Consider the following 11,039-nt stretch of genomic DNA (forward strand, 5'->3'; position numbering starts at 1 on the left):
AGCTGTGCTACATGTACATGTATAGCAGTATAGAAGAGAGCTATCGATTAGTAGTTTTGGTCTTAGCCATATAAAAGAGCTAACAATGTAACAAATAAATATTTTGTTTAACTGTCCAGAAAACCAGAGCATACTTATCAACAGCTCACAAAATGTATCTCAAAACAATTTCACATTGAAAATCATACCAAACATTGTTCAAATTAGAGAGTTTTGTAGTATCGTATTTTCTTTCAATGTCAGTTACAGTTGTAGTGGCTCTGACATGAGCAGTTTGTGTACTTAATAGACTTGTGCAAGTCAAATGCTAAAGGGTACGATTTGGTTTCGTTCACACAATGAAGAAGTGTACATGTACATTGGATCCCATGGTTTTCAAACATCTGAATACTCGCAAGACTTGCTCAGTCTAACTGCTTCAAAATATAAAGTTGATGCACCATCAGCTATTTTCAGAGCATACACAAATTTAAGAAATTATGTATGACCTGCATCCTCAAACCTTTTTAGAAAGTGTTTCTACCTACAATGCTTCAACACCAAGTTTTCTAGTTTTGCTCCTCCAGAACAATTTGATGTACTTAATCGCATCTCATTGACCTGATGTGGTTTTGTCTAATCTTGTCAAAGGACTTGCTCTAGAGCAAGTCAGCTAAAAAGTTTGGTTTATCAAACTTAAAGAAAAAGTCTGATGTAATGATACCCTTAAACCTTGTCTAAACCTTAAACTGCATAGGAAATAGGATGCCCCATTCTTTAGTCTGGTAAACAGACTTATTATTAATTGCATACTGTCTTTCATTTGTACAGAGATATTGCTGCACGTAACATACTAATCGTAGCCAAAGATAACGTGAAGTTGGGGGATTTTGGTTTGTCCAGATTGCTTCACGATCATTCTTACTACAAAGGTAAGGCATATCCTCTGTCTAGAATTATCTGAATTATCAAACTAAGTTGCTGTTGGAATTTTATACATTTGTACCTAAATAGAAAATCTGTGAAGACATAATTCAATTTGATCAGAAAGTAAATTAAGCTACTTGTAGGAAGAAAAACTTGTTATTAGTGTCAGTCTTTATGCTTTTGTTAATTTGGTAAGTTGAAAAAACAACATCGCTTAGTGTATATTTATCATACACACAACGACGTGTAGGCGTACTTCATTCAATGCGCATACAACATTCATCTTACAAGCACGCAGCATCACCAGTGCGCCCTCTAGTTTTTATATATAACTCTATGGAATCAACCCTTCTTGGTCTAGTAACCTGTCTTCTCTCTGTTAATCTAAAGCATCTAAGGGTAAGCTCCCTATCAAGTGGATGGCGCCAGAGTCTATCAATTTCAAGAGGTTCACATCAGCAAGTGACGTGTGGATGTTTGGTAAGTGTTTGATGTTCAGTCCTTCGGATTTATCATTCCAAAACAACCTCATTTCAAAATTATTAAAGGGGTAAATGTTTTTCTATATAATAAAATATAGCAGTTTTGGGGCCTCATCACACTAGGTAACTTTACAAGCAACTTGGAGGCAAGCAACTGCAGTGCATGCTAAAGGACTACTTTGGAACTGGAACTAGTTGCCTGTAGTAAATTGCCCTGTGTGACATGGCCCTTATTACTCAAAATGCTGTCATCTGAGGCATACATGTTGAAATGTTGCTGAACCTTTCAGTCGCTCTTTGGGAACTATCACTTGGTCTTTGATAAGGAGGTCTATACCCAATTCATTCCATACTCTTCACGCACAGTCAGAAACAATATAAATTGACCTGCCACCCAGCGTTCCAAATGTTCCCATTTACCAAATCACAATAAGAACTTGAAGATGCACAACCTGTCAAAATAAGAGGATTGTCTCAAAAACCCTATTATTGTCTTCGTGCTTTTTCAAAAATCCTTTTTCATATGAAACTTTGAAACAAGTTCTTTTTCATCAAAGATTCTGGTCGTGTAAAATAATTTCCAATCCTGTGAAATAATGTCTGGTCATTCAACAATTTAGAGCTACAAGCCCTGCAGTCTTGTGGAATTTTACCCCAAATTTGAGCCGTGGATACCAATAATGTGTTTTTGTTGTCCACCTTAAATGATGTTGGAGTAAGAACACATTGAATGATGTTGGAGACAGAATAAATTTGAGCCCTGGATACCAATAATGAATTTTTGTTGTCCACCTTAAATGATTTTGGAGTAAGAACACATTGAATAATGTTAGAGACTTAATAATATAGATACCAATAACGGCTGGGTTTTTTTTCCCCAGGGGTGTGTATGTGGGAGATTCTGATGTATGGTGTGAAACCATTCCAAGGTGTGAAGAATAACGATGTTATAGGTCGTATTGAGAATGGTGAGAGATTACCCATGCCAGCAGGCTGCCCACCTACATTGTACAGCGTCATGACGTTATGCTGGTCATATGAACCTTCCAAGAGACCGACATTTCAAGACCTTAAGCTCAGATTGCAGTAAGTTTGGCTCATCTTTTCAAAAAGTAGAATTCAATTCTCAGGAGATCAGAGTACTTTAAGACACTGGACACCTTTGGTAAACTGTCAAAGACCAGTCTTCTCACTTGGTATATCCCAACATATGCATAAAATAACAAACCTGTAAACATTTTGGCTCAATTGGTTATCAAAGCTGCTTAAACTTGTGTGCTTTCAGATACCTAAATATTTGAGCGAGAAATTACCTCTTCAGCCTGACAATAAAAATTCAGATTTAACGCTCATACTTCTTTGAAATAGACACACATTAAATTTGCATTGGTAGGTTGAAACGCCTGTGTCAACTTATGTCGTACATCCGTGCAGTGCAAGGATCTTTTGATTAACTGATTGATTTATCCTTGCATTCCCCTAATTCTTTATCACGGATTTTCCAGATTTTTTGTATTCATTCAAATTTTTTGTTTACAGATTTGGATATAGGCACACGCTTTTCATCTTTCAGGTTCTTGCCATCATTCACTGTCAGTACCTAATGCATCCGACAAATATTAAAACATTTCAATTTGTCTGACGCTGTATCTGACTCGTGTGAACAACCTAGTTTTTTTTTTTTTTGAAAAATTTGCACGCAGAAGCGCAATTTGACTATGCAATAGACTATGCGTACAAATAAAGCAAGTACAAACTGGCCTTTAGGTCCATACACATCTGGTATACCATTATGATGACACAGATTCTGAATTTATAATGAATTTTGACCTATGTATTACGACCTGACAGTTTAACCTCTGACCTTATTACAGTGAGATTCGTGATGAGGAGGTTGAGCAGCAAGAGTCAATGATGAAGACTGAAAGGAGACGAGTTGCATCAACATGGGGCTTCCCTGACGAACCACCACCCAAGGTCAGACAAGAATATTGTGTTCTTTAAGAAGCAGTGCCAGATATATTGTGCCACTTCAGGGCTCGACTTATTAACACTGGACCACAGGCTTACAATTACAGTTAACAATTACATAGCATTTCAAGCTTGGCAAGGGGCATTTTCTTGACTGCATATTCTGTTGGTAACTTGTCACATTTACCTTTTTGTATGTGAGTCATAAGCGGTTTTCTCTTATTCTATCTATTTTGATTTAAGCGCTTGCAAAATTAAATTCTTTTTTTATGGTCAAAGGTAATACCTATATACATGTATGCCCTAATACAACTGTAAAATTTATCTGGCGTAGATTAAATTTACAATGCTTTTAATCATTTGCTAACAGCCTTCAAGACCTGGCTTCCCAACCTACCCAGGTCCTAGTCACAATCCAGCCGCAGTGTATGAGGCTACAGCCAATCACTACCAAGCAACGAGTACAATCAAAGGACCTTACATGGGTCACAAACCTCCAGAGGAGATGGCTGCCTTAATGGGTATCAGAGCCATGCCTGCTGACCTACAACTACACCAGGTAACTGCAGATTCATCTTCCTCATAGATAATAGGAGACTTATGAAGTAGTTATAACTTGTATCTTGTGGGTACAACTATGTGTAAAGGCTAAGTGTAAAACAATTATGTGTAAATGCGAGTCACACTGCAGCGATAATGAAAATGATAACGATCACGACGCAAAGAGAACGCATTCTATTTGTTGAATTGCTCCACGCAGAATACGCCCACGCTCATTCAACCAATCAAGGGCGTGCATTGTTAACATTTTCATTCTCGTTATCTAAGCCTGTTTGACCGGGCCTTAAAACTCTTTTGGGAGGAGTGTTAGTTGTGAGAAGAGCCGTTGAGGCCTCAACAGTACACTCTGTTCCTGATGTCTTCTCCTGAAGACCAAATGTCAAGACCACCCTGGTAAGACACTGCTCTAGAATTGCAAAGGTCATGGGTTCGAATCCCACCCGAGTAATATGCCTGTGATTTATTTGTCACAGGGAAAGTACCGAGTATATACATGTACATGTAGTGCTTAGGCACACATCGGTGTATAGGTAAATCAAAATTAATATTCTTTATCCCTGATGCTAATTTTCCATGTATTAAACCATATATACATGTTGACCTTTGACCCGAAGGAGCGACTTGACATTGAGAGGTTACAGCAACAGCAGCAGCAGCACCAGCAGCATTTTGAGCAGCATTTTGAGCTGCCTGAGGAGATGCATCTAAACGAGATGCAGCGGATGGAAGAGAAGCTAAAACAGCAAAGACTAGACAGTGAAGCAGACTCAAGATGGCTAGCATCCAGCGAGCAAGTACTGGTCAGTCATGATTTGAATACGTTACTTCTTTTTTGCGTGCCTTACTAACACTGTACTAAATCCTAAATGCTGGCAACCACATGCCTCAAACCTGGGTCCAATTTGGTTTCTGTGCAAACCATAAGCAAAGAATCAGCCCTTATGGAAGCAGGGAATTCCATATTTACGTCAAGCATATTTCATGGGTTAGCAGGCACTTTTTACTTGTGCATGTGCGTACCCCACATTAATGTTTAAGGCTTTCTCCCCTTACACCAGCTAGCGCAGAAATTTGGCACTTGCATAGTAAGCTGAGATCGGTGATTGTAAGCGCAGAATTTGGTGGTAAGCAGAGCCATAAAGTTTGGCTAATCTGTGCCCCCAATTCCGATATCCACCACAGTATTGCCATCTTTGTCGCCCCTATGCTTTGGGTCCATTAACACGCCCATCAGTTGGCAGTTTTTTAAGTCCATCTCTTCTGATGATAGGCCCAACAAAAAGCTTTCTGGACTTTCTCATTGGATCCCTCTTTTCTCTTATCATTATTTGCACATTGAGATCATTAGCACAATTGTTCAATTGATTCTTTCATTGTGAGCAACATAGTCATCATGCCAGTGCCAAAATTTTGCAACTCAATTTCGTTATTACGAAATTTTCAAACCAAAGCGGCCTCATGCAAAACATTGATTGAGATCGATAGCGTGTTACATGTACTTTTCAACTTGTGTTCCTTTACCAACAAATATACAGGTGATGCATCAATGTGAAGTTATATAAATGTATATTTGGTTTGCGGTAACACCATGTGTGTATCTACTTGCCAGGAAGTGTTTGTTTGTTAGAGAACTGTCATGACTGTCTTATTTTATTCTTCTACTGCGGAGTAGATTTATTGGATGTTCGGGAGACGTCTCAGTTCTAAAACGAACTGTCCTGCTTGTAACTACTACCCGGGCGGATGGTATAGAAAATTGGCTGGGACTACTGCTACAGCTTATAGGATCGTTATTAGCTGCAATACCGCGTAGTCAGTTCTTGAATTTGTCTCAAAGCTTCGACTAGCTTGCTCTAGTTGTCTCAACGTTCCGACTAGCTTGCTCTAGTCGTCGTCGGGAGACTCTACTCCATGGTAGTAGTATTAAGAAAGACAGTTCTCTAAAAGAACAAACTCTACCTGGCAAGTAGATACACACATGGTGTTACAGCAAACCAAATACATTGATACCTCACCATGCAATGCCTCAAATCATATATAAGTTTGATAAAGAAACACAAATTGAAAAGAAACAAGCTGTCAATCTCAACAGTCACTGACCTGGACTAGTCCACATCCTCCACAGGGGAGGAAGCTGAGCACTGAACCATACCACTACAGTGAAAAGGGGGGTATTTTCACTACAGAATAAACTTACAGCCTTTTTTATTATGACTGTTCTGTTTATTCCAGAGACCAGATGCGAAAGAAAATGACTTCATCAACAAACAGAATGGCAGTCATCAACATCGGGTTTGTTAAGCATTCATATTACCTCAATAAAAATTACTGACAAAACCACGAAGTGGTATCAAAGCCAAGTAACGCCCAATTCACAAAGCTGACCAAACCTCAAAACTAATCAAACAAACAAATAATGCATCTTACCAACATGACCAAGGAATGATCAATCAAAATACCATGTGATGTGAATTGTTTGTGACCAATTCCCAAACTGAATAGCTCATACACCCAAACAATGATCAATTTGGCACAGAACAAACATGTGTAATGGTACGTTTCTGGCCTGTTGAGTGAATTGTTTTTCGGGTGTTGTTTTTCATTGGTATGTCCACATACTAGTTTAATTCACTGCTAAGTGACTATTTTTGACCACATGAGGGCGCTTTCAAAGGTTAACTTCCTTGCATGACAATTGCAGTTTTATCATATATCTTGACTGCCTATTTTTTGCTTTCTTGTATCAATGGCCAAATACATAATGGCAAAAATTGCTAAAAACCAGTTCGTTTTACTTGTTATGCACAAAATAAATTTGTTTCACATATGCCCCCATGCAGTAAAAATACTGTGATATGACTTAATGGAAGTGGATATGATTGCTCAAATACAATATTGAGCAAACTTTGATAAATATTCCAAATTATTCACATTCTGTTGTATTTTTACACGAACTGTTTTGTACATTTATACCATGTACAGGTAATAATATTGATGTCTTCTTGGAGTAAGTGTTTGTTCTGAGAAGAACCGGAGTTGAGATGATTCACTTTAGTATAAGGAGATGATTGTTACATGTACATGGTTGTCACCCATAGATTAATATATAAGAACCAGAGGGCCCACTGGTGATGCTGCTTGCACAAACGCGACGGGACCGCAAGATGACAAGCGCGCCATTCTGTACGCGCGTTGAATATGAAGTACACGTTAGAGGTTATGCTTATTGAACGCTACACGATGCTGTTTTGTCAACTTACAAAATGGTCGCACAAACACACATTGTGTGACGCTGTTTTGTCAACTTGGGAAATGGCCGCATGCGCGCATGCCGGGTCGCATATATAGGCCAGTGCGCCCTCTCACCCAATCCCTTGTTCTTTTAGACTTGTTGACAAGTCCTTAAACGTTTTTTTTTCCTACGGTTATAGCGTTCCGACTCTCTCTGCAATTCTCGCGTCACTGGCAATGTTCTAATGAGCCACTTTTCTTGTGACTATATAGTTGGGGAGCCAACAGCCTCGCGTGAGAGCAGTAATCTCGCGAGAGCAGTCTCGACCGCAGAGAGCATGCTGCCGAGTGTAAAAAGCTGTCATGACATTATCAACATTAACAACGTTTTTGACTTGTCCACAAGGCTACTGTTACCTTGATCTCCCCACCATGCAAAGATTCAATTCTAAAACTTGGTCTTATACTTTTTCAGAATAAAGATCCTGTCAACGAGCCATTGTATCAACCATTTGACAGGCCTAGTTCCTACCATCAGCCTGCTGGTAAGTAAAAACAGTGAACCCCCACAGCCAATCATGTTGTCATAGTAGTTCTTTAATACATGTACCTTAGCAATGCTTTTATTCTCTTATGAAAAATTCCTGTCCGGGCAAAAAATAGAATTAGCTGTTGCAAACTGCTTAACAACAAAAAGCACCTATGGGATAAATGCAAACAAATCGGTAATGACCTGGGCCCAATTTTATAGATGCTTAAGCACACAATTCTGTTTAAGCAAAATAATCAATGCTTAGTAAAATCAGAATACCAGCCAAGACTCAACTCAATTGTTATGCTAAGTAAACAATGGCTCAATGCCAGTCACAAGCAATGTATATGGCATCAATTTTTTATATCCAGTAACATGTGTAAAATAAGCAAGTTATTTTCGTGCGTAACCAAATGTTTTGCTTAAGCAGCTCTATGAAATTGGCCCCAGATATTTAGACCCTAGCAGAGTCTTTCTTGAAAGCAAATTCACAACACCACACACATAAACAAGTACACTGGTGTAACAAAAATAGTCAAATTGAAATAGATGATAGAAATGAAAGCACACAGAGGAAGCAGGGAATAAACCGAGAAGTGTATCTGAGAAACCATTCTTTGGGGGCATTGGAAGAGGTACAGACTTTGTACCAAGTAACCTTTCAAGGATAATACATCCCGTTTTTTGACGAGTAAATGAAATCCCATCCTCTAGTTTATGTAGTTTGTAATAAATATGTACACTCATTGTGAAAGACTAGTTGAATGTGGTAGAAGCAATTAGATTTTTCAGGGAGTCTATGAACACTAATAAACCGATCATTAAGCTCCGCCCCATTTCGTATTGACCAATCACAAAGCAACGAAGGTCCGACAAATAAGGTCCGACATGTGTGCGTGTATCTTTGCTCATACAAGCGTTGTGGGCGGAGCCTACTGGATCGGTCTATTGCTGAAGAGAAACGTTTCTCTGTAGGAGTGTTACTGGATGAAATATACGAGTGTAGTGAGATTTCAGATCGAAACTAATCATTTTCCTCTCCAATTACTTCCAATGGTATACATGTACTTTGGTTTTAAAGTTAAACTTTTCCGTTAGTTACCAATTTATATGGACACTATTTGATTCATTTGAAGTCTTTTGGATGAAAGTTTTGTTGTACAAGTGATATCTTATTACATTGTATGATAATGAAAATAACTGCTTGATGTTTTTAATTTGTAGACTATCGTCAGCCAATACCTGAACCTGTAAAGCCTGTTGAGCCTCCAAAAGTTGAGGAACCTCAGCAGCCTCAGCAACCTGTACAGGTAGGAGAGATTCTTTACTTCATTCATTGAAGACACTGGACACAATTGGTAATTGTCAAAGACTTCTCACTTGGTGTATCTCAACATATGCATAAAATAACGAAACTGTGAAAATTTGAGCTCGAAGTTGCGATATAATAATGAAAGAATAAACACCCTTGTCACACAAAGTTGTGTGCTTTCGGATGCTTGATTTCGAGACCTCAAATTCTAAATCTGAGGTCTCGAAATCAAATTTGTGGAAAATTACTTCTTTCTTGAAAACTAAGTCACTTCAGAGGGAGCTGTTTCTCACAATGTTTTCTACTACCCATTACTTGTTACCAAGTAAGGTTTTATGCCAATAATTATTTTGAATAATTACCAATAGTGTCCACTGCCTTTAATGGGTCTGGGTACTTTTTGTGGGCACAAAACACAATGTCCACAGATTGAGTTGGAAGATAATTGCTGGTAGAATGCTTTCCTTAAAATATTACTTGCTGAGATGCTGTTGTTTTTGAGAAATGAGTAAAACAAGTAGCGAAAATAATTGAGATGAAAATTATTTTAGCATGTAAAACTTATTTTCGTGACATTGTTTTACTCAGTTCTCATAAACAACATTACCTCAGCAAATAATATTTTAAGGTAACATTTTGTTTTTTGTTATAAAAAGTACCCAAATCCTTTAATGTTTTTTTTGTTTAAACATGTTAAACGTTACAAATCACAGCATTAACTGAATGCAAGTATATTTACAATTTTAAAATTTGACCTTTAAATACAAAAACTAAAATGGAAAGAAAATCATTTAGTACTTTGAATCAGTTATTAAAAACAATTAATCTGATTGTTATGTAGGGCTCAAAGTTAACACTGGATAACAAGCCCCATTGGCTTGAGCCTGTGATTTTAGCATGGGGCCAGTAAACTCAACATGGGACAAGCCTGGTGGTCTTGTGTTTTTCATTTGGATAAATTTCCTCCTTGTGTAATATCTTTGTGAAAAATCGTTGACTGTGAATGCGATAACTCAATTCTCTTTTAAGGCAGTGGACACTATTGGTAATTACACAAAAAAACTATTAGCATGACACCTTACTTGGTAATGAGTAATGAGGAGCTGTTGATCGTGACAAACAGCTCCCTCTGAAGTAACGTACATGTAGTTTTCAAGAAAGAAGTAATTTTCCAGGAATTTGATTATGAGACCTCAGAATTAGATTTCGAGGTCTCGAAATCAAGCATCTGAAAGCACACAACTTCGTGTGACAAGGGTTTTTTTCCCTTTCATTGTTATCACGCAACTTCGACAACAAATTGAGCTCAAATTTTCACAGGTTTGTTATTTTATGCATATGTTGAGATACACCAAGTGAGGAGACTAGTCTTTGACAATTAGTGTCCAGTGTCTTTACAAATAAACACTAATGAGATAGATCTCTCTCTGAGTGCTTGTTCAATTCATTTTGAATCTGCTATTGTAATAGAAACTCTGGTCCAGTAAAAGTTTTGAGCTAGAAGCCCTGCAGTTTTATGGATTTTTACCCAACATTCAAGCCCTGGAAGATTTGTATAGACAAGTATTTCAAAAACACTCCTGCTCTTTACAATGTTAAAGTAAAGTGTTTTTTTACCCATTAACCAGGTTGGTCCTACCATGGATCTAGATCGTACTAATGATGAGGTATTTGAGAACACTACTCAGGTTGTACGAGCCGTAATGGAGATGGTGAATATGGTACATGCAGTACGATCGGAGCAGTATGTCAACTTAGTAAAGGTACCGAAACTTAGAATCTAACATGTTACAGCTGCTTAGGGCAAGTCATTTCATTGATTTTATTCTGGTTGTGCAGTAAGCCAAGAACCCTTTAGAAAAGCAAACTTAATCACTATACTAGCCAAGAACCGCCTTGGAGAGAATACATACAAGGAAGTAAGTTTTAGTTTAAGATGTGGGAGGAAAACCTTAGAGAGTCTGTGAACTCTGAACTCTGATATCTGAACACTCTAGAGTCTTATTTCGTTTGATCTTTCTGTTTGATCATCCGTTTGATATAC

The 11,039-nt window shown here is 37.9% G+C and overlaps 1 protein-coding gene across 8 annotated transcripts in view; it reads left to right on the forward strand.

Moving 5' to 3' along the window:
* The window catches only part of LOC139952742 (focal adhesion kinase 1-like), an 80,328-nt gene that overhangs the window by 61,970 nt on the left and 7,319 nt on the right, over positions 1–11,039 (forward strand). For all 8 annotated transcript variants that reach the window (XM_071951954.1, XM_071951956.1, XM_071951957.1 and 5 more), the window contains 10 exons: positions 811–911; positions 1,297–1,386; positions 2,270–2,474; positions 3,263–3,365; positions 3,730–3,918; positions 4,535–4,720; positions 6,153–6,212; positions 7,627–7,696; positions 8,908–8,993; positions 10,624–10,758. In XM_071951954.1, the coding sequence (XP_071808055.1) occupies positions 811–911; positions 1,297–1,386; positions 2,270–2,474; positions 3,263–3,365; positions 3,730–3,918; positions 4,535–4,720; positions 6,153–6,212; positions 7,627–7,696; positions 8,908–8,993; positions 10,624–10,758 (1,225 nt within the window). The remainder of the gene's footprint in view (positions 1–810; positions 912–1,296; positions 1,387–2,269; positions 2,475–3,262; positions 3,366–3,729; positions 3,919–4,534; positions 4,721–6,152; positions 6,213–7,626; positions 7,697–8,907; positions 8,994–10,623; positions 10,759–11,039) is intronic.

Source organism: Asterias amurensis, chromosome 20, assembly GCF_032118995.1.
Source record: "Asterias amurensis chromosome 20, ASM3211899v1".
NCBI lineage: Eukaryota > Metazoa > Echinodermata > Asteroidea > Forcipulatida > Asteriidae > Asterias > Asterias amurensis.